Source organism: Acomys minous (assembly GCF_964271855.1).
Source record: "Acomys minous genome assembly, chromosome: 5".
NCBI classification, from domain to species: domain Eukaryota; kingdom Metazoa; phylum Chordata; class Mammalia; order Rodentia; family Muridae; genus Acomys; species Acomys minous.
Window position 1 is genome coordinate 124,703,832 of NC_140494.1, and position 27,395 is coordinate 124,731,226.

The 27,395-nt window shown below is 47.4% G+C and overlaps 1 protein-coding gene across 3 annotated transcripts; it reads left to right on the top strand.

Moving 5' to 3' along the window:
- The first annotated feature begins 11 nt into the window (after window positions 1–11).
- Window positions 12–27,015, top strand: SPG21 (SPG21 abhydrolase domain containing, maspardin). 3 transcript variants are annotated; one of them, XM_084782400.1, is made up of 9 exons: window positions 15–209; window positions 5,346–5,432; window positions 8,507–8,668; window positions 10,220–10,300; window positions 13,052–13,197; window positions 17,922–18,030; window positions 19,624–19,731; window positions 23,061–23,201; window positions 26,359–27,015. In XM_084782400.1, the coding sequence occupies exons 2-9, from the start codon at window positions 5,370–5,372 to the stop codon at window positions 26,473–26,475; spliced, it is 927 nt and encodes a 308-aa protein (XP_084638526.1). In that variant the 5' UTR covers window positions 15–209; window positions 5,346–5,369; the 3' UTR covers window positions 26,476–27,015. The 3 variants fall into 3 exon arrangements, with proteins under 3 accessions (XP_084638528.1, XP_084638526.1, XP_084638527.1); XM_084782401.1 differs by lacking the exon at window positions 15–209 and adding an exon at window positions 1,840–1,941; XM_084782402.1 differs by lacking the exon at window positions 19,624–19,731 and having other exon boundaries at window positions 12–209.
- The last annotated feature ends 380 nt before the right edge of the window (window positions 27,016–27,395 follow it).

Genomic DNA, 27,395 nt, shown 5'->3' on the forward strand with positions numbered 1-27,395 from the left:
GTGCACCCGGAGAGCTACCGGTTCCAGACCAGGGAGGCGGCGGCCTCTGGCTGCTCGGCGGCTCAGCCCTTCTGCTCGCCGCTCCCGCGAGGTCTCTGCTCTGAAGCCGCCCGGTCCTCCCGCGCCCCGCCGCCAGCAGCCGCTGCGCCCGAACTGGCGAAAGAGCCATCTGGGCTGGAGAGAAAGGGACGCGGGAGCGGCCACGGCAGGTAAGGGTCAGGCCCTGGAAAGCTAGAGTGTGGGTGTGTGGTGCGTGCAGGGTTGTAGGTGGGTGTGTATCGAGCATGCAAGACTTGTGAGCGTATCCACGAGTGAGCTGGTCCTTGTGACTATGCACGTGATCCATATCCGTGTGTCCGTGTTTCTATGCCTAAGGCCCAGCCTCGGTTCGTTGCGGATGGTCGGTGTTGCCAGTGAGCCCACTTATTTACTGTGTGGGTGAACTAAGTGGGACTCAAGGTGGCCCCTATGGGGATTGGTACACAGAAGTCTTAATCAGACATCCTCATTTTCTTAATCCACCCATCCTGGGTGTGGGGCAGAAACTAAGGAACATTTGGTTTCAGTAAACTTTTAAGGAGTAGAGGAGAGTTGTTTTGGAGACTAAGTGTGAGGCTTGTTAATGAGTCATGAGGAAGATAGAAGGGCCAGAGTCTCTCTTCTCTTCTTTTCCCAGGGGGTTAGAAGTGAGGTGCTGGACTGTTATTCTGTGTCCATCCGCAGTGGTCCAGCTCTCATCTGAATTTTCAAAAAGCTTTTTACACCAGGACCTTGAAACCAGGTGTCAGAGAGACATAGAGCAGGCAGCCTCTCCTCTTATAACATTTAGAGATAAGTGGGTAGGTTCCTGGAGAAAGGGATAACTCTGGCCTGAAGAAATATCCTCCGAAAGATAGCTATCTGATACCCGCAGATGTGGCGAGGGGCGAAGCTCTGCCTGCAGTAAATAGCCTGCTGCAGGAGGTAGCTCATGCTTAGCATTCTGCAGGGCACCGGTTCAGTCCCCAACACTGATAATCATAGTTGTGTCGCCTAGAGACTCTTAAGTTCTAGTCCTTTTTTATTGGTTGTATTAGCAATCATAGGTTGTCCCTGTTGTAAGCCTCCTGTACATTGAGATAAAGGACCAGCAGTACGTGACTGGCCCTGCGAGTTAAGCATTTGTAAAGGTGATTTCCTCAACTACGACCTGCAGGCTCTATTGACACTCATTGTCCAGCTGGGCGGTGATGGCGCACGCCTTGAATCCCAGAACTGGGGAGGCAGAGGCAGGCGGATCGCTGTGAGTTCGAGGCCAGCCTGGTCTACAAAGCGAGTTCAGGACAACCAAGGTCTACCCAGAGAAACCTGGTCTCGAAAAAACAAAAACAAAAAAAAGTAAAAAGAAACTCATTGTCCAGAAAGGACTGGATGTCCCCAGCATCCCTGGGGGAGGGATTTCCTTGATCATCAATAAAACTTATCTCTGGGCGCTTTCCTCACCAACCTGAACAGGTGCTTTGGCTTGTGTAAAGAACTGGGTCAGGAGAAATCAAGTCTGTCCAGAGCTCACCACCCACATTCTTTTCTCATCCTGACCGGTTTGGCCACAGTATCAGCTAACTTTTCTGGGCCCCAGACAGAACGTTTCTCTTGTGACTTGGAAAAGCATCCGACTTAAGTGGATGAAAGAGCTGGAACAGACCTTCCTTTTCATGCTGCCCGCAGCTGCTTTCCCTTTGCGGCCCCCGCACCCCCTTCATAGCCGTCAGCTGGTCATACACAACATTTGTTATCTGTCTCGCCTTGCATTACTGCCAAACCAGCGCAAGTGTTAGAATCACCACTGGTCCTTGCAAAAGTGGTCACAGCTGTGTAGAGTCTCTCCCCTGACCCACTTTCAAGATCAGTTACAGTGTATCCAGCCACTGAGGTGCTTGTGGGTTACACTGAAGACTTTTGGTAAGGACTGCCCTTCTACAGGCTGCTGTGGGAAAGAAGTGGGTAACTCATGTGTGTGCCTGCCCGTGTGCTTGTATTGTAGTGTGGTTTGTGAATTTCAGCTGATTCCAAAACTATGAATAATTTTTACTGTAAGTTGGTTGACTCTAGAAGTAAACTTTAAAACTGATTGATGTTTTGGTTTTGTGTGTTTGAGACAGCCTCTGGCTATCACTGTGTAGCCCTGGTTGGCCTGGAACTCACTATGCAGGCCAGGATGGTCTTGAACTCACAGAGATCTGTCAGCCTCCTGGGGGGTGGGATTAAAGATGTGCCCCCACCACACCTGGCTGTTTGACCTGTTTTTAATACTCCCTCCTGAAGAAATTGTTTTCTAGAAAATGTCTCCAGTTGAAAGTGTACAGATGCCACAGTGGTATTTCAAGTCTGTCCTGGTGTAAAGTATGCCAGGATTAACTGTATGTGCTGCTGGCTGCGTTCATTTAAAAGTAATAGCTTAAAGGAGACAGGAGCATTAAATTAACTAAAATCTATTACATAAATGTATGAAGCTATCAAATAGTAAAATAATAATAGTGAAAGATGTAGCCGGGCGTGGTGGCGCACACCTTTAATCCCAGCACTCGGGAGGCAGAGGCAGGTGGATTACTGTGAGTTCGAGGACAGCCTGGTCTACAAAGCAAGTCCAGGACAGCCAAGGCTACTACACAGAGAAAGCCTGTCTTGAGAAACAAAAAACAAAACAACAACAACAAAAAAAAGTGAAAGATGTGTTAAAAGAAATAGTTTAAATGGCTTAGAGGTTCCGTTGTTGTTGTTTTCCACATAGAGTTTCTCTGTGTAGTCCTGGCTGACCTGGACTTCCTCTGTAGACCAGGCTGGCTTTAGGCTTTAAACTCACAGAGATCTGCCTATCTCTGCCTCCCAAGTGTTGGGATTAAAGCTGTGAGCCACCATGCCTGGCTGGCTTAGATATTTTTAACATGTTAAAATGGATTTTGTAAAGGGTGGTGTTCTTTTAGTGTTCATAATCACATTTGTGCACACTGGTTTCAGCATAAGTTGGTGGTGATTTTCTTGGTGTTTTAAAACAATTTACAATTTTCCTTTTTTTTTTTTTTAGCTTAAACTTTTTTTCCCCCCTTTGAAACAGGGTTTCTCTGTGTAAAAGCCCTGGAACTCTCTTTGTAGACCAAGCTGGTCTCGAACTCACTGAGATCCTCTGCCTCTCCTGAGTGCTGGGATTACAGGCGTGAGCCACCACGCCCAGCTGTTAGCTTAAACTTTTTAGAAATATATTTCTTGTCTTTTTACAAAGATTTTTTTACTTTATGTATATGAGTGCTCCGTTTTCACACACACAAGAGGCAATCAGATTCCATTACAGATGGTTGTGAGCCACCATGTGGTTGCTGGGAATTGAACTCAGGACCTCTGGAAGAGCAGCCAGTGCTCTTAACAGCTGAGCCATCTCTCTATCTGGTCCTTTGATTCTGTAAGCCCAACTTACAATTTTAGCAGCCCTCTCTTAAAGTATCTCCTTTGCTTTGAGATAAGAGCCCAGGACCTGATCAGCACTGTAATTAGAGTTTAATATTGAACTGTCTACATTTGCCGGCTCCTTGGAAGTTCAGTTTGAGGACTCTCAAAGGTAGTAGTCCAGTGTGTCCCTGAGGGCCGAGGAGTGAGGAAGTGCCCCCGCTGAGTTTAGAATCCTCTGCTCCTTGCCAATCCAGAGTTTATTCTAAAAGGGAAATTCAAAGTCAACCTTGAATTAAGTTCTGGACCCTCAGCCTCAGCTTGCTAGGGAATCTAATCCTGCCTGGATGGAGGGGAGCGCCTTGCAAGGCAAGTATTTGCATCTTTCTGGGTGGGTGGGTGGAAGTGCCTCTCTTGACAGTAAGAATGAATCTGCAACCTTAATTTCAGATTCCTGTTAGGCGTTACACGTGTAAGCAAAGAAGGCTAGCCAGGTCACAGCGTGGAGGTGACATGACTTAGGTGGGGTTCTCTCAGAGAGCCTAGTTCAGTCTCTTAGACTCCGCCATCCTTTAGTCAGCAGATCAGACGGGCTGACTGCCAAACCATTCTAGGCTCAGAATGATACCCCAGAGGTTTCCCAAGAGGAGAGACGAGCAGAGAGGAGGTTGACTTGCTTAAGGTCATAGAGGTGACTAACACCGTTAATCCCAGCACTTGGCAGAGGCAGGCGGATCTCCGAGTTTGAGGTCAGTCTGGTCTACAGAGTGAGTTTGAGGACAGCCCAGGGCTACACAGAGAAATCCTGACTCAAACAAAACAGAACAAACTAAACCTAGAAGACACACCTTTTTTTTTCTCTAGAGAAAACATTTTGTTGTAAGTTATGTCATGGAGTGTTTTGGAGACTCTTTTATGCAACTTCAGCACTGAAGATTGGCCCAGGGCTTTTTGCATGTGAGGCGAATGCTCTGCCACACACAGCTGCATCTCAGTGTGTGTACCAGTTAATCACATCGGTGAGAATGGCATGTGTGTCCCTCCCCCACTTTGTAATTTAAAGTTAGGTTTTTGGAGCCTCTCATGGTGGCGCAGTCCTTTAATCCCAACCCTCAAGAGGCAGAGGCAGGCAGATCTCTGTGAGTTTAAGGCCAGCCTGGTCTACAGAGTGAATCCAGGACAGCCAGGGCTACACAGAGAAACCCTGTCTCAAGAAAACAACAACAAAAAAGCTGGGCGCGATGGCACATGCCTGTAATCCCAGCACTCAGGAGGCAGAGGTAGGCGGATCTCTGTGAGTTCAAGGCCAGCCTGGTCTATGAAGTGAGTCCAGGACAGCCAAGGCTACACAGAGACCATGTATTGTGAGATCTGGTGCCCTCTTCTGGTGTGCAGGCAAAACACTCTATACTTAAAAAAAAAATTATTTATTTATTTATTATTTGTTTTTTAAAAATTTATTTATTTATTATTTGTACAGTATTCCACCAGAGTGTGTGCCTGCGGGCCAGAAGAGGGCACCAGACCTCATTATAGATGGTTGTGAGCCACCATGTGGTTGCTGGGAATTGAACTCAGGGCCTTTGGAAGAACACTCAATATCGTTAGCCTCCAAGCCATCTCCTCAGCCCCAAACACTGTATACTTAATACATAAATAAATCTTTTTAAAAAAGAAAGAAAGAAAAGAAAAGAAAAGAGTATTCTGCATCCAATCTGGTTCTTGAGTTCTGCAAGCCTGAGTCCTCTTTTGGAGGTGCTAAAGAGATCCACCCTGTTGTCCTCTCTCATTAAGTCTGCCCTGATGAAGTAAACGACCCTGGGTTTTTGGTTAAAGTGTGGTTGGTTCGGCTAGACCGGCCTCTGCCGTGAGTTCAGCTGTAATGAGAATTCTCACTGTGAAACTCTCATCTGCTTTTATTTCAGCGTTAACCTCCGTTTGCTCTCATCATGGGAGAGATCAAAGTCTCTCCAGATTATAATTGGTTTAGAAGTACAGTTCCCCTTAAAAAGGTGAGTATGGTTTTCCTGCAGCTCATGGTCACGAAAGCTGGCATTTGTGTGTGGTTTAGAAGCTCTCCCTTAGTATTGGGTGAGAGTGCCGGCCATGGCCAGATACTGTGACTAAATGTTACAGAGAGTTAAGTTCACCCGGCCCTGCCACACACAGTCAGCTTTGGGGTGTCATGACTTTCTTGTCTACAATTTCTTTCACCTACCGAGCCTCAGAAAATGTAATGAAATGCCCACAACATCTAGATAATCATTTCTGTTTCCAGTCCCGAAACCTAAGCTGACTAGAACTCTGTGTGCAGTGATGCTTCCTTAATTACTTGCCTATTACTGTGACGGAAATACCATGAGCAAAGCAACTTATAAAAGTTTATTTGGGAACTGCAGTTTTCGAGGGTTGACTAGAGTCTGTGACTGTTGTGGCAGGGAGCACGGTAGGCAGGCCCAATGCTGGAGCAGAGTAGCCGAGCGCTTACGTCCTGACCTACTGACATGAAGTAAAGAGTGACGTACTGAGAATTTTTTGAAGCCTCAAAGCCCACCCTCAGTGTTACGTCACCTCCTACAAGGCCACGCCTCCTAACCCTTCCCAAACAGTTCCTCCAGCTGGGGACCAGGTACTCAGACATTTGAGCGTGTGGGGACCGTTCTCGCTCCAGCATTATAGGTGCAGCCTTACTCGGCCCTCATCATCCTCGGGAGCCCATTAGCTTAGGATGTGTGAAAACCTGTAACAGTTCAGTTGGAATTTGCTATTGACTGTGAGCCCCTGGTTAATCCTAGAGGCCACTCTTGTCACGGAGGGAAGTGCGTGCTGGTCCCCGTGCAGCAGTATTAGGGTACTGTGATCTCAGCATCCTCTGTGTTGTCTGTTATAATGATCTTAGACAGACAGCTAAGGAAGTATTATTGTGCAAGTCTGAACTGATATAGAAATCTGTGGCACATTTTGCCCAGGCATAGCTTCCTGCTAAGAGGCCAGGCGCTGTGTGGAAACTCCCTGGGTCTCTTATTTAATTCTTCCAATAGTTTGACAAGGCGGGTGCCAGAGTCCGTATTTCATAGACAAGAAACCTGGGGTCTGTGGAGTTAATTAGCACACTAGAGATCGCATTGCCTACTAGACGTTGGCTGAAAAATTAAATCAATCTGCTTTCAAAGTCAGACAAACTTGGGCTGCTTATAAAGGGAGCCCCCTTTATTTCTTGCTTCCTGGAAAACCATTGCCAACGTTGAAGACTCTACCTCAAACTTTCAAGTAACTCCCATGCACTCTTGATAGACTTGCTCTCTCAGCAAGCTGATCCTCAGCCAAGACACCCAGACCAACCTAAATTTTCTTTCTTCCTTTCTTTCTTTTTGGAGACAGGGTTTCTCTGTGTAGCCCTGGCTGCCCTGCTTTGTGGAACACACTGGCCTTGAACTCACAGAGATTCACCTGCCTCTGTCTCCCTAGTGCTAGGATTAAAGGTGTGCACCACCAAGCCCAGCTCTGACCTAAATATTCTTAGAAGTCTTTGTTTCATTGATAGTACCCCCCCATTTGTTTATCATGATAAAGTAGCTTGAAGTTTTATTGTGCTCTGGTTTTAAGTTGTCGAGCAGAGACAGGTGGTGCACGCCTTTAATCCTAGCACTCAGGAGGTAGAGGAAGGTGCATTTCCCAAGTTTGAGGCCAACTTGGTCTACAAAGTAAGTTTTGGGACAGCCAGAGCCACACAGAGAAACCCTTTCTGGGGCACAGGGAGTGCCAAGCAGGTACTGTGTGTTCTGAAGTTTTGATGAAGCTGCCATTCAGAGAACTCGGAGAAAGTTGAAATTAAATACCCTTAGGTATTTATGACTTATGTTGAGAATGCTATGTGTCCACAAACTGGTGTTTGTGTTGATTTTCTTCCAAGTTAGATTACTGAAACAAGTCCCTAGAAGATTGAGATCTGTGCTTTTTTCACATGATTTTTCAAGACTGGGATGAAAGGTCATTGGGTTTTGTTGTTCACTTTTTTTAAAAAACCACAAGCGTAGGGGGAAGATACATAGGAGTAAAAATAAATGGCAAAACACAAAGGTCAAAAACATGAGCTATATTGTCACCATCTGGGGAAGGCCTGACGTAAATTATTTGGATTCCCTGGACTTTGCCTTGCCCCATTTGTCAGCTCTTGGTGACACCAATGACCCTTGTTAGTCAGCTGCTACCCACAGAGGGACACTGTGGAGTCCACAGTCCTGCCAGCTAGGAGCACTCAGGAAAGAAAAAAAAAGGATAAGTATTGATTTGAATTGACAGGTGTTGGTGCAGTGAGGTATAATAAAGCTAGCTTGCACTGAATTTGTGCAGAGCACTCTGTTCGTGTTCTTCCCCGTCAGGCTAAAAACACTAAATGACAAAGGCTCCTGACAGCCTCCTCCTCCCTTTCTTGAACAATCCGATTTCTCCCACGTCTCACCCTCAAGTGAATGGACAGTTTCCTGGGACAGTGACAATCACACATACTTACCTGGCCCTTCGTCTGTCGATTGAATCCCCTCCTCCAAGCTTTGCTCCAGGTTGGACTCTGAAGCGCCTGGATCTGCCTCGCTCTCCCCGGAGCCTGGCTTCTCAGGTCTTCCTGGCCTGCCCTGTTCAGTCCCTGACTCTGCCGACCCCAGCCAGTCCTCTGGGTCAGCACTCAAGAATGACTGCAGACTGTTCTTTTTACACACACACACACACACACACACACACACACACACAGAGAGAGAGAGAGAGAGAGAGAGAGAGAGAGAGAGAGAGAGAGAGAGAGACTAAATATAAAACACCAAGCAGGGTTTATGTTTACTGGTAAACAAAACAGACTTCCTGTTATTCCAGATAGACAGGCCAGTTAAAATCAGAAAAAGTGGCTCTTTGGAAGTTTATGAAGCGCACTGAAGAAAGAAAAGGAACCCAGAGCAGTTTCTTGTGGTCACTAGTCTGTGATCCCGTGTTGCCCTGTAACACACACGGCAGCTCTGTTAAAATCACCAGTGACCGTTGTGAACTCTGTCCTTCAAGCCCCAGTTCACGAGGCTTTCCTTCATTTTCCCTCCAGATCATCGTAGATGACGATGACAGTAAGATATGGTCGCTGTACGATGCTGGCCCCAGGAGCGTGAGGTGCCCGCTCATCTGTCTTCCTCCTGTCAGTGGAACCGCAGATGTGTTTTTCCAGCAGATTTTGGCTTTGACTGGATGGGGTTACCGGGTTATAGCTGTAAGTATGGCAGCTTCAGCACTGAAACTCAGGTTCCTGTGGCTTTCCCCTTCTGTTTGGGACTAACTATAGTAACAGGGGTTCTCTGTTTGAAGTAAGACTGTATGTTCCCAAATTTTTTTCCAATCATGCAGCCCTTTATTTTTCCTGTGCTGCATCAAACCCATAGCTGAGAGAGCTCCATGCCACTAAGCTGGGTACCCTGCACTTGTTTTTCTTTTAAGTATCTCCAAGGTGTCATCAAAAAAGGCTTTTTATTTCTGAGTATTATTTAGCAGAGTTAGGGCTTGATCAAGAATGAGGCTGTTTATGGGAAGATTCGTGATCCGTGTCTTCAGCTTTGTAGAGCTGCAGCGGCTTCTGGGACCTGCAGTGTTATGGTCCCCGGCTCCCTGTGGGGTGTTGCTGTTGTAATCCATGCCGGTCACTGTCAACTGTCTTCTGTTGGGGGGGGGCGGTTATTCCTTACTGAGCATGTTGCTGGGACAGAAGCCCCTGCAGAAGCACTGTAAGGAGGGACGGGCTTATCTGGCTCCCAGGTCACAGGTCACCGTGGCAGAGCTGTCAAGGCTTCAGGGTCCTGAGGCTGCTGGTTACGCAGCATCTGCCATCAGAGGCAGAGAGACTGAAGGTGCTCAGCTCGCTGCCTCCTTTTTTTTTTTAGATTTATTTACTTATTATTATATATACAGAGCTCTTCCTGCATGTATACCTGCAGGCCAGAAGAGGGCACCAGATCACATTATAGATGGTTATGAGCTAAAATGTGGTTGCTGGGAATTGAACTCAGGACCTCAGGAAGAGCAGCCAGTGCTCATAACCTCTGAGCCATCTCTCCAGCCCACAAGTCTCAATCTTTAGAAATGAATTTGTTGCTGATATTTTTGTTCTTATCATTAGCGATATTAGCAGACAGGCTTTTTAGAGTCAGGTGTCATACTTTTTTTGTCAAAAATGAAAGTACAGAAAATCAGAAAGACTAAGAAAATTACAAAGGATTGTTTTATTGAGCAATTCCTTGAAGAAATGCTTCTTACTAAAAGGGGATGGGGGAAGCTTTTTCCCCCCTTTGGTTTTTTGAGACAGGGTTTCCCTGTGTATCCTTAGCTGTCCTTTGATTTGCTTTGTAGATCAGGCTGGCCTCTAACTCAGAGATTCTCCTGCCTCTACCTTCTGAGTACTGGGATTAAAGGTGTGGGCCACTAACACCTAGCAAGATAAATCTTTAAAAAATAAAAATTATTAAAATTTTCACATACTTAGAATAAGAAGCAAAGCTTGGGCAATAGGAAATGTTATGTGATTCCTGAACTTTTCAAATATGATTTGCATTTTAAGTTTTTGTTTTGTTGTTTTTGGTTTTGGTTTTTGGTTTTTTTGAGACAGGGTCTCTCAGTGTAGCCTTGACTATCCTGGACTTGCTTTGTAGACCAGGCTGGCCTCGAACTCACAGCAATCTGCCTGCCTCTGCCTCCCAAGTGTTGGGAGTAAAGGCGTGCACCACCACCGCATGGCCGCATTTCAAGTTTTAAGTTACAATTTTTATTTCAGTTGCAGTATCCTGTTTATTGGGACCATCTTGAATTCTGTGATGGATTCAGAAAGCTTCTAGACCACTTACAGTTGGATAAAGTAAGTACCCTAAACTAATAACTTAACATGTGATTTTAATGGCTAGGGTTGTATTTTATTTTGTTTAGATGTATTTATATGTATATAGTATTCTTCCTGCATGTACACCTGCAGGCCAGAAGAGGGCACCAGATCTCATTATAGATGGCTGTGAGCCACCATGTGGTTGTTGGGAATTGAACTCAGGACCTTTGGAAGAACAGACAGTGCTCTTAACCTGTGAGCCATCTTTATTCTTTTTTAATAATAGCTTTATTGTGATAGAATTTATATGTCACATAATGTACCATTTTTAAAACAGGCAGTCACATGTTTTAAATTTGCAGATTTATTTGTAATTGCCAGTACTGTTAATTTGGAGCATTTTTTCATCCTCCCAAAAAGGAAATTTACTGGGCCAGTGAGGTGGTAAAGGCACCTGCCACCAAGCCATCCCAGGGACCACACAGGAGATGAAGAGAACTCGTTGTTGTGAGTTGTTCTGGTGTCAGTTTTGGAGTCACTGTGACTACCAAGGCCAGTGGAATAATAGTCTAAGAGAGATAAGAAGGCAGTTAGGGTCAACACAACTCAGTAGCCACTGTAGAATCCGACACCAGGCAGTTTGTTTTAGGCATATTTAAACATAGCACAGTAGGGAAAATGTTTCCTGGGGATAACGAACTCATCCTGTGTGCACAATAAAGGCCTGACTACATCAAAACTCTTCATAAAGTCCACGTGACTCTTCCATGAAGGTGGGTTCTATAAGCCAGGCGTGGTGGTGCACACCTTTAATCCCAGCACTCGGGAGGCAGAGATAGACGGATCACTGTGAGTTCAAGGCCAGCCCGGTCTACAAAGAGTCCAGGACAGCCAAGGCTAGATGGGTTCTATAGATTGACCACTTATGAAGTCTGAGCGTCTGGAGGAGGGGCTGGTGTGGCCTCACAGCACACAGGTCACTAGGCTGTTAACCACCTCACTACCTCCTGGGCTGAAAACCGGTTACACATCTCTGCCTTTGAAGAGACAACCCTCTGTGCTTAACATTCAGGTTTCCATAGTGCGTACCAGTGAGCACAAGGCCCTCATGTCTCCTGCAGCCTCTTACCTCTGCAAGCAGGCCGTGGCACGTGTGCGCCTGCGGCTAGACACACAAATACACGTTTTTTTTTCCTTAGTGCAAGTAGAACGTTATTAGCAGTCACTCCCCCTCTTTCCTCCTAGCTCTGCAGCCGAGTCTGCCTCCCTGACCTTGTGTGCTCTGGACATTACCTAAGGGATCTGTCCCTTTGGGACGGGCTTTTTCTGCTTAGCATAATGTGTCTGAGTTCTGTGCACTGTAGCGTGGGTCGGCATAGGTTGACTGTCCCTATCTGGAATAATAGACATGGCTTCTCAGTTTTTTGTTTGTTTGTTTGTTTGTTTTGAGACAGGGTTTCTCTATGTTATCTTGACTGTCCTGGACTCGCTTTCTAGACCAGGCTGGCCTCAGAGTCACAGCGATTCCCCTGCCTCTGCCTCCAGAGTGCTGGGATGAAAGGCGGGCGCCACCATGTCCTGCCGGCGTCTCAAGTTTTGGAGCAGTCACATACGTTTTACCAGTTGTGTGTCTCTGATCTGAAGATCCAAAATGCTGTAAAATCTGAGAATTTATCTATATCCTCAAAAAGGTTTTGATTCAGAGCATGATGTCATTGTTTGTTTTATTTGAGACAGTCTCATGTAGCCCAGGCTGGCCTCAGGCTCACTGTGTAGATGGTCTACCTCCCAATGCTGGGAGGATTAGAGGCGTGAGGCATCACTCTGCAGCCCACACAGCCTGGCTGGGGTGGTGGGCGCATGAAGAACGTGTACAGAAAAGCTGGGGTCAGGTGGGCCTTGCACTCCGATGGAGATGCACCAGCAGCTTATTTATTGGCGAGTTTATTGCATACCGAGGAGCAAGGAGGCAGTTTTATTATTTACTATTATACAGCTGAACAAGGAGGCGGGTTCTGCTGGTTCACCATAGGAGATTGAGGGTTGGAGTCATCTGGGAGGAGGAAGCCAGGGTTGGTAGTGTCTGCACACACTGCAGCTAAAACACTGTTTTTAACTGAAGGTCGGTTGTTCATCAGCACTGTTTTGGTCCACAGGAAGGCTTTGCCATTTGGATAACAAGGTTTCTCTATGTAGCCTTGGCTGTCCTGGACTCGCTTTGTAGACCAGGCTGGCCTCGAACTCCCAGGCCTGCCTCTGCCTCCCGAGTGCTGGGCTTAAAGGCGTGCGCCACCACGCCCAGCTTGGATGGATTCTTGACATGGCTGTGCTCATGTCAGTGTACACGGTCACTCACCGCCACTCCCCACAACCATATCCAGTTTGTTGTTGTTTTCCATGGGGAGGGGGTTTGTTTGTTTGCTTAAGACTCACTTGTGTGAGTGGGTGCATGGACACATGTACTGCAGAGGCCAGCAGAGGATGCTGCGTGTCCTCTGTCACTCCTGGGAGACGGAGTCTGGGGCTACAGGTACGTGCTGAACACCAGCCTCTCCCATGGCTGTTGGGATTGACTCTGCAGCAAGCACTCCTAACTGCTCAGTCATGTTTTTAACCTCCAATGTATTTTCTTATGGGGCATATAAATTTATTTAAATAAGATATTTGTTAAAATTATAACTGCTGTAGCTATTTCAGCCTGCTAGGTGGTGATGACATATTCTATGATTATCAACAAATGAAACAACTCAGAGTTTCAGGATCTGCCTTGCATTTGTTTATAATTAGGTCCATCTGTTTGGGGCGTCTTTGGGAGGCTTTTTGGCTCAGAAATTTGCTGAATATACTCACAAGTCCCCCAGAGTCCACTCCCTCATCCTCTGCAATGCCTTCAGTGACACTTCTATCTTCAACCAAACGTGGACTGCAAACAGGTAAGGACAGACGTGGTTAAACGTCGGCTTTGGGGCAGTTTTGATGCAGTGGGACCAGAAGATGGACAACAAAGAACGTCGGCAGTGCCACAGCCCACTCTTTGCTACACTCAGTTCGGGTTAGGCATGTCGTCATGTGCTTTCACAGTCTCCCTGGTGTGGCTACAGTCACAGACGCGGCTCTGTGCCACTTACTTGTGAGCTCAGTTCTCTAAATTGACCCAGCTTCCTGTTGTCTGTCGTGCTCTGCTATAAACCTTCCTACCTTTGCTCTCCTTCCTTCCTTCCTTCCTGTCATTGCCCTGAGGGGTGATTGCCGGTGGAGAGGCAAGAACATTTAGTTCATGGTGGTGTGATCATGACACTTGATGGCCTGCTCTTCAGAAAGATTTACGTAGTAGAATTGCTTTGTGAGCAACAAGTCAGGTACCAGGTTCCTCTCAACCATCCTTTGGTTGATTCTTTTTGTTTTGTTTTTTGAGACAGGGTTTCTCAGTGTAACAGACCCTTGGCTGTCCTGGACTCACTTTGTAGACCAGGCCTGCCCCTGCTTCCCAAGTGCTGGGATTAAAGACGCGTGCCACTACACCTGGCCCTTTCATTGCTTTTTAACGTTGTTTTATTTTTAATCTTTGCTTGTGTGAGTGTGAGCCAGTCAGGACACCTCAGACCCAGTGCTGGGTTGGGCAGGGGTGGAGACAGAATGCTTGCTAGCCAGACAGCCTATTCTAATTAACAGTGAGTCAGTGAGCTCTGGCTTCAGTGAGACCCTGTCTCACGAGAACGAGGCGGAGTGCTAGGAAAGATGGCTGTGTCCTCTGGCTTGTATCTCACACACAAAGCAAAGCCCTGGTCTTTAGGCCTTTCCTTTTTTATTGATACATGAAGGTTTATATTAAGGTAAATCAATTTGAGGAACCAGAGATCCAGTTAAAACGGAGCTGTCACCAACCCCGGCAGCCTCCCCTCTGCTGTCACCAACCTCGGCAGCCTCCCCTCTGCTTTTTGGACCAGCTTTCTGTTTGCTCATTAGCCCTTCTGGTGGCCGTAACAGTAGGTTGTGGTCACCCAGGGACACTGTCAGCAGCTGCTAGTACCTGTAGTCTGCTGTCTGTTGGCTAAGGTTACCTACCACCCTTGATGACACTCTGTGTCTGCTGAGCCATTGCTGTGTCTCTCTGGGTTTCTCGTAATGCTTTACCATGCATCCAGCCCAGCAGTAGGCGGAGCCTTATCAGAGAGGCCCTGGTGGCTGAAAGTACTAGTTCAGTGATCTGTGGTGTGCGTGACAGAGACATCATTGGGAGCAGAGTGGTACAATTGAGTGCGGAGGTGGCCTGTATCTCATGTTAGGACTGGCCAGTAGAATGGCTGGGTGGTTTCCCCCTTCCTCATCTTTCTGTAGGCGGAATACACACAGAGATTGTCCCAAGGCTTTGGTGCATGCCGGGCAAGTGTTCAGTCAATGAGCTACAGCCCTCAGGATTAATTCCTTCTAGACTCCAATGTCCCTTAAAAGCCTCTTACGGTAGAAGCAGGCTGTGGTGATAAAGTGGTTGTCATCCCAGCTCCAAGAAAACTGTAGGAGAAATTGTTAGGAGTTTGGGGTCAGTCAGAGCTATATGACAGAAGTTTCAAACCACAAAAAAAAAAAGCCTTATACAGTGATTTTACATTAAACCCATAATTGGCATTCCAAATTCTGCAAAGGATGAAAACAAAAACACCCATTTACCCCAGGTCCAGTCAGTTGCTGCCTGGACTTGTTTAAACACTGGCAAATGTTTCCTTGCCTCTAGGAAACCAGTGTTCAACCTGTGGGTCATGATCCCTTAGGCAAACCTCCATCTCCAAAAATATTTGCAATTCGATTCATAACATGCAAAAATTGCAGTTATGAAATTGCAACAAAAATAATTATACGGATGGGATCAGCACAACCCAAGGAACTGTATCGCATGGTCTCAGCGTTAGGAAGGTCGAGAACCACTGCGTCTAGGACCAAGCAGATCGTGAGTGGGCGAGTTGTGTGTGCATCTGTGTTTGTAGCCACAGTTGCCTAGATAATTCAGTTGCTCTGGTGTTGGCTTTGCAGATAGTTCTTGGGATCATTTTCTCCTGGAGCTGTGGAAAGGGGTCCCTGTAATCTCCAAGGGCAGTAACTGTCAGCAGAGTGTGCGCTGATTCTCAACAGTCTATTTCCCTTAGACGTTGACACCCAGTTGAAGGTGGGGTTTTTTTTTCCCCTTGGGTTGTTTGTTTGTTTGGTTTGGTTCAAGACAGAGTTTCTCTGTGTAGCCCTGACTGTCCTAAACTTGCTTTGTAGACCAGGTTGGCCTCAAACTCGCAGCGATCCGCCTGTCTCTGCCTCCCGAGTGCTGGAATTAAAGGCGTGCACCCCCCAACCCCTAGCCACAATACTAAAGTTTTCACTAGTCTGCGTTTTATTTGAAGCACACAACACTAAAAGGTTTTAAAGATGCACACAGAAGTCAATTAAACAAACAGAATATTCCTTCCATACTGAAAAAAGGGGAGAAGTTTGGTCCCAACAGGAAAACACAAATTACTAGGGGACCAAGCAAAAAGCTGAAGATATTCCACTCTTAAATTTTTGTTTAGGGGGACTGGAGAGATAGCTCAGAGGTTAAGAGTACTTCCAAAAGGTCCTGTGTTCAATTCCCAGCAACCACATGATAGCTCACAACCATTAATGGGATCTGGAGCCCTCTTCTGGCCTGCAGGTGTACATGCAGGTGGAACACTGCGCGCGCACGTCTGGGTTCAGAAAGAGAAAATGACTTAGAATTGTTTCAAGTAGGGGTGATACAGAATCCAGAAGAAACTTTAATTGAAAACCACAAAACTGGATGGCCTCGTGGTGTGGTGCATGTATTGACAAATACTCTGGTACCTTTAGCTACGTACACAGGCAGTGTGGTACCCTGAGAGCAGTGCTGCTGTTGGAAAGGTGCCACATGCCCCACCTCCCGCTCTGTCTCTTAGGACTGCCAGGCCTCCGGGAGAAGGTGGCCTCCCTAGGGCTGTCGTTCTTAACTAAAAAAACACAAGTGCCTTTCCGCCACCACTGTGGCGTGCAAAGCTGCAGTTAGCTTATGGGAGAGGGAATATAAATGGCTCTATTTTAAAGCTTAGGCCTTTCAGCTGGCCAGATTCCTAGACACCTTTTTGGCTTAACACGACTAATACTAGCACGATGTTGTCCTGCCCCGTGGCTAGCTCTCCCCTCAGCTCCTGCTCAGGCTCATCTGTTCTCCATGTTCGCTGGCAAATCTGCCACCTTTGCTTCCTTCTCCCAGAGCCCCTCTCCCACGCAAGCTCTGCCCTCTACATCCTGCCCAGCTATTGGCCGTCAGATGTTTATTACATCAATAGGCAAGTGAGGAAGGATGAATGTTTACAAAAGATAAGACCTTCACACAGTGAACCCCAACACCACATAAAGAAGTCTAGTTAGAGACGGTGGGGGGGGGCTTTACCCCATCTTCTCTCAAAGGTGGTGGTTGTGACGGAGATCCTCGCCCCTTCTTTTATGGCAGTCCTAACTGGGGAACTGCACTGTCTCCTGTGAGCCTTGTCTGTGCCTCTGCCCAGAGCTGTACCTGTCTTGGGTGACTTCGGGTCTGCTCAGCTAGACCTTGGTGCTGAGTTGTCCTGGCGAAAAGGTTTTTTGAGCATGTGGGGGTACATGGGCAGTCTTGTCCCTGAAGGGAAATTGAGGAGAGTCTTTACTGCTGTGAGTTCAAGGCCAGTGTGGTCTACAAAGCGAGTCTAGGATAGCCAAGACTACACAGAGAAACTCTGTCTCAGGGGGCTGGGGGGGAACTGCTTTGGCCAGGCATAGTGGCGCACGCCTTTATTCGCAGCAGTCGAGAGGCAGAGGCAGGTGGATCACTGTGAATTTGAGGCCACCCTGGTCTACAAAACAAGTCCGGGACAGCCAAGGCTACACAGAGAAACCCTGTTTCAAAAAAACTGGGCTGAGAGTTCTCGGATGGCATTCCAGAGGTTACAGAAGTGTGCCCTCTGCCTTTCCTAAGACTCCTGTCAGAGTAGCCTGTCAAGTGTTTTGTTGCTCTTGCCGACCTAATATTTCGGTCCTGAGCAAATGTACTGGTGTCCAGCGGGAAATCAACTCATTGCCCACTGTCAGCTGTGCCCAGGGCTCCTATGGGGCAGCTTGTATTGTCTTTCTGTGTCTGCGAACCTCGCAGTGCTCCCGTCCTCATGCCCCCACTCTGCCCTGCCGTCCCTCCTCCTCACACTGGGCGTGCCAGGCCTGCGCCTCAGGCCCCTTAGTCTTTCCTTATATAAAATTACATTCTAATTCCAATCTCAACTCTTAGTGTCCTCGCGTTTGGGTGAAGGTCAAGAATAAAGCACTCTTAAACTGCCTCTCTACATGCGAACAGTTTGGGAAAACTTGTTTATTAACTGACCCAAATGTATTTTTCACCTTTGTTAGAAGATTCGAGAGATATAGGTCGCTGATAAGATTTATTCAAGTCATGTAAACCCTAAGACCTCTAGTTTAATGAGCAGTCTGCTTCATTTAAGCATTTATTTATTTTGAGATGTTTTACAGTCATCGTCTCCATTTGTCCCCTGGCTGGCTTCGGCCTCACCCTGAGCCTCAGGCTGGGTGCCGGCTGCCATGTTGAAGGTTCGTGTGTCAATCACCAGCCTCTGTCCTTGTTTTGCAGCTTCTGGCTGATGCCAGCGTTTATGCTCAAGAAAATCGTTCTTGGGAACTTTTCCTCTGGCCCAGTGGACCCGATGATGGCCGACGCCATTGACTTCATGGTGGACAGGGTAAGGGTTGTGACGCTGCTGGCACTTTCACCGGGATTGTTGTGCACTTGTAAAAGGAAGCCTGTCTGTGGGTATCCAGAGGATATTTAGGGGTGTTGCATTGTTTTTTGAGACAGGGTTTCTCTGTGTAGTCCTGGCTGTCCTGGAACTTGCTTTGTAGACCAGGCTGGCCTCAAACACCTGCCTCTGCCTCCCTGAGTGCTGGGATTAAAGGCGTGTGCCACCACGCCCAGCTCAAAGAGGTCTTTGTTAAGCAGTCCTGTGTTAACTTCAGTACTTCCAGAAGCCCCTACTGCTGGTGAGGGCTTAGCTCCTCCATCACTGTCTGCCCAGAAGCTACACATTCCAACCCAGCAGTGCTTAGAATTAGAAAGTAATGCCTGCTGGGCCCCAAACCCGATAACCCTCAGGAGGCAGAGGCAGGCAGATCTCTGAGTTCGAGGCCAGGCCACTCTATAGTGTAAGTTCCAGGGCAGCCAGGGCTACATACAGAAACCTTGTCTCAAAAAAAAAAAAAATGATTTTTTAAGTGTCTAGAGAGATGGCTCAGTGGTTAAAGACCACGTGCTGTTCTTCTAGAAGGTGTGAGTTTAGTTCTCAGTACCGCTGTTGGTGGGAACTCCCACTGTGGGAAGAGCCAACACCTCTGGCTGCTGAGGGCACCTGCATTCATACCCATATGCAGATGCGCGTGTTGTCTGTCATAGATAGAAATAAAATCTTAAAAACGAAAGGCTGAAGAGATGGTTAAGAGTGTGTACCGCCCTTCCAGAAGATTCAGGTTGGGTTCCCAGAACCCATGCTGAACAGCTCACAACAGCCTAAAATTCCAGCTCCAGGGTGTCCATCACCCGCAGCTGGCTTAACAAGCTCCTAGCTTATGTGTACATATACATAATTATGTGTACACATACATAAAATTTAAGCTTAAATATTTAAAAGTTAGTTTTTTAAGCACTGGGGGGGGGGGGTAGAGGCAGCGGGGTCTCCACCTTGAGGCCAGGCTAGATAACACAGCAAGATGTCTCCAAAAAACAAGTTTCCAAGGTCTCATCTGGAGCTCTTATGCGAGAATCTGGCCCTTTGGGGAGGGGAGAGATTTTATTGTTTCTTGAGACAAAGTGTCTTGTGGCCTGAGACTTCACCTCCTGAGTGCTGGGTCGCAGGGGTGTGCCGCCATACCCAGCTAGACTGTTTTCACTTGACCTCCCTTCTGTACCACTCGGGTCACTCTGACAAGTGAGACTGTATGCTGGCATTTCAGAACCACGGGGCAGAGGGTCCCTGAGGCTTTTACATGCTTACTTCTCACCTTTGAGGTGCACAAATTAGTGTGCTGTGCCCATAGGCACCTGGGTTAAGCAGGCAGTATGGTTGAAGCCAGAAGACCACGACATTCCATTTATAGAACCTGACTTAGGTGTCACAACAGAAACAAGCCACTGCAGAGAGTCCCAGGTCACAGTCTCTCAGACCCATTGTGTTTTCTCATTGGTGACGTCTCCACCACTCACACTCAATGCCACCTGTGGACCTGCTGTAAGCATAAACAAAAGGGCTGTAACCCTTACCTGTGTCTGTCTCCTCCCGCAGCTGGAGAGCTTGGGTCAAAGTGAACTGGCCTCAAGACTAACTCTCAACTGTCAAAATTCTTATGTGGAACCTCACAAAATCCGGGACATCCCCGTAACCATCATGGATGTAAGTTCTTTTGAATAGATAGGTGCTTGACATTATAACGAATAGGGCAGGATGTAACGATTGTGTGACATCACCCAGGCTTATTTTCTCCAAACACACCTTGGCTTTCTCAATTCCAAAGTAACCTACGATTGATCCTCCCAAGAGTGAGCGGCCCTTGTGCTGGGTGTGCTGGTGAATTCTTGTGAGGGATCCCAGCACAGCAGAGTCAGGGAGACACTAAAGTTAGAGACAACCTGGTTATAGCAAGTTCTAGTCCAGCCAGGAATAAATTTACTGCCTCAGCTCTTTCCCCACAAAAGCAAAAAAAAGAAAAAAAAACCAAAAACCAGGCTAGAGAGATGATGGCTCCGCAGCTAAGAGCACCTGCTGGTCTTGCAGAGGACGCAGCTTTGTCTCCCAGCACCCACATAGTGGCTCACAACTACATGTAGCTCCAGTTTCACGGGATCGGATGCCCTTTCTGGCTTGTGTCGTGCAGAGAGATTCACGCAGGCCAAACACCAAGTACAGAAGTCTTTACCCATTTTGGTGTTGTTTTGGGGTGCTGGAAACAGAACCCTGACTTTTCCTGTGCTAGGCAAGCACTGTGCCACTCAGCCATACACCTCAAGCCTTTGTTTTTTCAAGACAGGGTTTCTCTGGGTAGCCTTGGCTGTCCTGGACTCACTCTGTAGACCAGGCTGGCCTCCAACTCACAGCGATCCACCTGCCTCTACCTCCCGAGTACTGGGATTAAATTTTCTCACCAACAGCTACTCTAACCATTTCAGGTCTGGTGGCAAAGAGGCTAGCCTTACAAGAGTAGAGACTTTCTATAAAATAGGACTGGCAAGATGGCCCCACTACTAAGGCTGCTTGCTGCCGAGGGAGAGAAGCCCGAGTTGGAGCCCAGAGCTCTTCAGTGGGCAGTATCTCCCCGAGCTCCTCGTCCCGGCCACCGCTGGTGACCAACAATCCACTTCATGTCTGTGAATTTGCTTGCTCTCACTACACCGTTGGTCCACGTCCAGACTGTGCCACCCAACACAGTGCTTTTAGGGTTGGCTGGAGCAGGGCTGGGAGCATGGTCTTGACCTGTCAATGGACATGTGGATTGCTTCTGAGTTGACTATTGTGGATGTGCCTGTTAACATGGCTCTAGAAGGATCTGAGTCCTTGCTTTAAATCTTGTAATTTGGGGCTGCAGAGAGAGCTCATTGGTTAAGAGCACTTACTGCTCTTGTAGAGGCCCCAGGTTCTGTTCTGAGCCCTACATGGCTGCTCACATCCACTCACAACTCCAGTTCCAGGAGACCCAGTGTCCTCTCTTGGTCTCCTCAGGCACCCACATGCATAATGGCACACAATTCTACTTTAGTTTTTGAGGAGTTGACATAGCGTCTTCTGATAGCTGTATCATTTTATATCTCCACCAGTAATGCACAAGGGGTCTGGTTCATTTAACATTCTGATTTGGCTGACTTTTTTTTTAAGTTTTTTTTCCCCTCTAGAGATTTTCTTGGCTGTCCTGGACTCTCTTTGTAGACCAGGCTGGCCTCGAATTCACAGTGATCCACCTGCCTTTGCCTCCCAAGTGCTGGGATTACAGGTGTGCGCCACCAGACCACACACCTTTTAAGGTTTTTTTGAGACAGGGTTACTCTGTGTTGCAGCTCTGGCTTTCCTAGACTCACTGCCTTCTGGTGAGCCTAGCTTTTAATGGATGAACCAACTCCCCAGACCCAGAAACTGCATTTAAAAAAAAAAAAAGCAAGCTGGGCGGTGGTGGCACACGCCTTTAATCCCAGCACTTGAGAGGCAGAGGCAGGTGGATCACTGTGAGTTTGAGGCCAGCTGGGACTGCAAAGCAAGACCAGGACAGCCAAGGCTATACAGAGAAAGCCTGTCTCAAAAAACCAAAATAAAATAAAATAAAAAAGTCAGGCATGGTGGCACATGCCTGGAATACCAGCATTGGGAGGTGCAAATAAGCCAGTTCCTGGTTTGCTGACCTACTAGTCTAGCCTGCTCTGTGAGAGTTCTAGCCATTGAGAGACCCTGCCTTTAAAAACAAGTTCTTGGGGCTGGAGAGATGGCTCAGAGGTTAAGAGCACTGGCTGCTCTTCCAGAGGTCCCTAAATTCAATTTCCAGCAACCACATGATAGCTCATAACCATCTCTAATGAGATTTGGTGCCCTCTTCTGGCATGTAGACAGAACATCATATACATAATAGTCTTTTAAAAAATAAAAGAACAAGTTCTTGCTGGGCATGGTGGCATACTGGGCAAGTTCTTGCTGGGCAGGAGGCAAAGGCAAGCAGATCTCTGAGAGTTTGAGGCTAGCCTGGTCTACAAATGGAGTTCCAGGACAGTCAAGGCTACACAGAGAAACCCTGTCTCAAAAATAAATAAATAAATAAATAACTTGAGAATTATACTTGAGGTTGACCTCTGGCTCCACATACTCACAAAAATAGTATATACACTTATCTTTAAAATATTTTCAAGCCTGTTAGTGGTGGTGCATGCCTTTAATCCCAGCATTCTCAAGGCAAAGGCAGGTCGATTTTTATGAATTTGAGGCCAGCCTGATCTGTGAAGTGAGTCCCTGACAGCCATGGCTACACAGAGAAACCCTGTCTCAAAAAAACAGTATGTTCCAATATTAAGAACATGTGACCAGCTTCCAGAGGAGCTCCTCCCAGAAATTCTGAATGTCCTGCCTTTAGTCTTTACATTTTAAGAAAGATTATTTTCACTCAGGAAGCAGAGGCAGGTGGATCCCTGTCAGTTCGAGGCCAGTCTGGTCTACAAAGCAAGTCCAGGTCAGCCAAAGCTACACAGAGAAACCCTGTCTTGAAAAAAATTTTTTTACTTTATGGATGTTTGCCTGCATGTAAGTAAGTGCATCATGTGCATGCAGTGAAGGTGTTGTTTCCCATGGAGCCAGACTTACAGTGTGGGCTGCCATGTGGATGCTGGGAACTTGACCAGCGCCCTCTGAAAGAGCAGCCATTTCTCAGGTCCCAAGACTTCATGTTTTCTGAAACTGGCATTTCCAGTGATTATTCACTATTAATATTTTGTTATTTAGCTACAGGTGAGAGAGGCAAGAGCCATTTGGCAGCAAAGTCTATAGCTGAAATCTTATGTTGGAATTAGAGTTTTGTCTTTCTTCTGGTGGTGCTGTGATGGGCCTTGCACATGCTCAGCAAGTGTTCCAATGGAATTGGAACAGCATGGGGGAAGGGAGCTTCGGGCCGCTCTGACTCTCTGGAATGTGGGCTGACACTTCTGGACTGAACTAAGAATACCATGAGATTTCAGCCTTGTGTGTTTTCAAAGGTGTTTGACCAGAGTGCGCTGTCAACAGAAGCCAAGGAGGAAATGTACAAGCTGTACCCTAATGCCCGGAGAGCTCACCTCAAGACAGGAGGCAACTTCCCCTACCTGTGCAGGAGTGCGGAGGTCAACCTCTATGTGCAGGTAAGTCCTGCCTGCAGTGCAGAGCGTGTGAGTTGTAGAGACCCCACCTCACCCCACCCCCACCCCGCCAGGACAACTGTCCCTTAATAGCCCTTCTCCAGATCAGCAGGCCTTGCATCCACACACTGTGGTGCTGGCCCTTGGTATGGTGAGACCTTGACTCCTGGAGACAGGGAATTCAGCTACAGTAGGACAGCACATCCGACCTGGTACAGTCTGAGTCTCAGCAGATGACTTCTTGATCCGATTATGCACTAGTGGCAAAAATAAAACACCACTTCTTAGCCAGATCACCTGTAATCCCAGCACTCAGGGAGGCAGATCTCTGAGTTCGAGGCCAGCCTGGTCTACAAAGTGAGTTCAGGACAGCTGTCCCCTGTTTTGGGGAAAAAAAAAGATCCTAAACATGGAAAACTGGGAAAAATGGATGCCCAGTGATGATGCTCATCATGCTATTAGCCACAGCAACATGGAAGGCAGGGCCAGCATCCTCTGATGGAGCAGCAGGGACTGTTTGAGAAGTGCATGAGGCCTGGGAAGATGGCTGAGTGGTTAAGAGCATTGCTGCTCTTGCACAGCATCTGCTCTTGTGGGTGTTTGATTCCTAACATCCATAAAACTTTTTAAAAGAAAAAAAAAATAGATGCTTATACAGGGCTGGCAAGAAGGCTCCACTCAAGCAAATACATGTAAGGACTGTAGCTCAGATCCTCAGAACTTTCATGAATATCTGGTGGACATGGTAGTATCTGCCCGAACTTCCAGCCTTGGAAAGATGGGGTCCAGGGCTTCCCCAGAGCAAGCTGCTGTCAAGACTAACCATATCATGGGGCTGGAGAAGTGACTCAGCAGGTAAGAGCACTGGCTGCTCTTCCAAAGGACCCAGGTTCTAGTCCCAACTTCCACATGACACCTCACAACTGAATCCTCAGATCCAGAGCATCCAACGCCCTCTACTGGCCTCCAAGGGCACTGCATGAACATAATACATAGACATACATGAGGCAAATCTCCTGTACACATTAAAAAAACCAAAAAGGACTGGCTTTGTTAGAGTGCTACAGATTTGATTGATATTTGCCTTCCTCAGTGATGGAGAGTGACCAGGCGTGGGCCTCTACATGCACACACATGCGCCTATAAATGCAAACGTGCATATATACACAAAATGTGAGTTACTGGGGGCAGGGATGTCCATGAGGACTTGGCAGGAGTGTGGAGAAGCTGCTTAAAAACAAAACAATTTGAAGCCAGGTGTGGTGGCGCACGCCTTTAATCCTAGCACTTGGGAGACAGAGGCAGGCAGACCGCTGTGAGTCTGAGGCCAGCCTGGCCTACAAAGCAAGTCCAGGACAGCCAAGGCTACACAGAGAAACCCTGTCTCAAAAACAAAAAAACAAAACAAAACAAAAAAAAACAATTTGAGGTCAGAGGTCCCACCAATTCTTTGGTCAGCCACAGGAGTGAGTGCATACTTGTAATCATAGCACTTTGAGGCTGACAGAGTGTTATAATAAGAGCAAGGCCAGTCTGAGCTACATAGTGAGACCCATACACTTCTGTTTGCTGGCTTTTCTCTAATTGCTGTGAACTAGTGCTGCCATGCTTGTTAATAACGTGCTATACCTTCAGTCTGTAATACTGTCACTGAAAAATGATGGTTCATTTGGTAAAATATTTGCTATGCAAGGAAGAGCACCTGAGCTCAGTCCACACAATCCAAGTTTTTAAGAAGTAGGGTATTGTCGGGCATGGTAGCTCATGCCTGTAATCCCAGCACTCAGGAGACAGAGGCAGGCAGATCACTGAGTTCGAGGCCAGCCTGGTCTACAAAGTGAGTCCAGGACAGCTAAGATAACACAGAGAAACCCTGTCTCAGAAAGAAAGAAAGAAAGAAAGAAAGAAAGAAAGAAAGAAAGAAAGAAAAGAAAGAAAAGAAAGAAAAGAAAGAAAGAAATTAATTTGGGGTATGGGACTGTAGCGATAGCTCAGAAGTTAAGAGCACTGACTGCTCTTCCTGAGGTCCCGAGTTCAATTCCCAGCAACCACATGGGGGCTCACAACCACCTATAATGAGATCTGGTGCCCTCTTCTGGTGTGGAGGTGTATATGCAGGCAGAGCCCTGTATGCATAGTAATAAATAAATCTTTAAAAAAAAGAAAAAGAAGTGGGGTGGGGGGTGCACACAGGCCGACCCTGGGGTTTGCTGGCCAGCCAGCCTAGCCTGCTTGTACAGCTTGATGCCATCGAGAGAGACCATCTCAGAAGACAAGGCAGAAAGACCTGCCACCAAGCTGACAACCAGAGTTCAGTGCCAGGAAACCACACAGCAGAGGAAACAGCCAACTCCCACAGTTTGTCTCTGGCCTCACACTTACAAAATAAGTCAGTGTAATTGGAGCCCTAAGGGGATTGGAGAGATGGCTGAGCAGTTCAGAGCGTGGGCTGCTCTTCCAGAGGTCCTGGGTTCAGTTGCCAGCACCCACATGGTGGCTCATGACCATCTTTTTAACGTTTATTTTTATTTTTTGTGCATTGGTATTTTGTCTGCATGTGTGTCTGTGTAAGGGTTTCAGATGATAGAGTTACAGATAGGTGTGAGCTGCCAGGTAGGTGCTGGGATTTGAACCTGGATCCCTCTGGAAAAGCAGTCAGTGCTCTAACTGTTAAGCCATCTCTCCAGCCCCAAAGATTTCATTTATTTATTTTATGTATGAGTGCTCTATTTGCATGTATACCTGAATGCCAGAAGAGGGCATTATATCCCAATATAGATGGTTGTGAGTCACTACGTGGTTGCCAAGAGTTAAAGTCAGGACCTCTGAGCCATCTCTCCACCCTTGCTCACAACCATCTGTAATGGGAGCCCATGTCCTCTTCTGCTGTGCAGATGTACATGAGGAGAGCACTCATAGGCATAAAATACCTAAATACATCTTTAAAAAGGGAACTAAGGATCCGATGCCACTGTTAAGCTCTCACCTCCACACACACTCACCAGGATTCAGGCGTGGAGACGGGGGTGGGGGGGGTGGGGGAGGTGGGGGGGGTTGGGGGGGGGGGCGGGTGGTGGAGCACTTTGCATAGCCCTCCTGAAGCCAGCACCATAAAACCAGTCAACCCCATAATAACCAAGGCAATTCTGCACTGTTCCAGATTCATTTGCTGCAGTTCCACGGAACCAAATACGCCGCCATTGACCCGTCAGTGGTCAGCGCGGAGGAGCTGGAGGTGCAGAAAGGCCGCCTCAGCCTCAGCCAGGAGGAGCCGTAGACGGGGCTCGAGGCATGCCAAGCCAGCGTGCACAATCAGTCCAGGCTCGTCGGGCGCACTGGTCCTGTTCTGGAAGTAGGACTGATTGTCATCCTCACATGACAGGCATCAGCTCTTCTAAGCCAGTGTGACTGTCCCTTCTCAAGGCTTGTTTGTTTTGTTTTTTGTTTTGTTTTTAACTTTTAAATTTGAAGAACTTTTGAAGACTCCCATTTTAAGAATTGTGAAATTTTTGCTACTAAAAGTCTTCTCCACCGTTGCGTATTCATTTAGAAGGCTTGGGGGTCGTGTGACGTGTTCTCTCTTCCTGCCTTCTTCCTGCTTTCTATGTACTCACTGTAACCACTGCACATCCAGAGTGGAAGCAGAGCACGCGTTACTTTTATGCTTTCTTGGGCACACGCAGAGTGCCCAGGCTGGCGGCCTGCTGGCGGCTCCCTCCTAGCCAGCTACTTTAGTTCCCAGTTGATCAACACCATTTTGAGTATCAGCTGTTGTATTTCTACCATTATAATCATTTGGAATAAAAACTGAATTTCAGTGAGCGGCTCCTGTGGTGACTGCTAAGCCAGCGCTGTGTGACGTCGCGTAAGCCGCTTGGTCACCCTGGCACACAGTTTGCCGCTGACACAGAGTTGCTGTTACCTGCTGATTGCTACTATATGTTGATGCTTTTCTTCCTGTCATCTTCTCATTAATGGAAGAGAGAGTCGAGGTGGCGCACGCCTTTAATCCCAGCACTCAGGAGGCAGAGGCAGGTGGAGCTCTGTGAGTTCGAGGCCAGCCTGGTCTACGACGTGAGTCCAGGACAGCTAGGGCTACACAGAGAAACCCTGTCTCGAAAAAACCAAACAAAACGATGGTCCCACTGAGGCTAGGCTGGCCCTGAGCTCATCATGTGCCAAGACCAGCTTAGAACC

Bases quoted from the DNA above. Each gene is read 5' to 3' on its own strand.
- SPG21 (XM_084782400.1), top strand. From the start codon at position 5,370: ATGGGAGAGATCAAAGTCTCTCCAGATTATAATTGGTTTAGAAGTACA. The intron at 19,732-23,060 runs GTAAGTTCTTTT...GTGTTTTCAAAG, and splicing joins TCCCCGTAACCATCATGGAT to GTGTTTGACCAGAGTGCGCT. The intron at 23,202-26,358 runs GTAAGTCCTGCC...GCACTGTTCCAG, and splicing joins AGGTCAACCTCTATGTGCAG to ATTCATTTGCTGCAGTTCCA.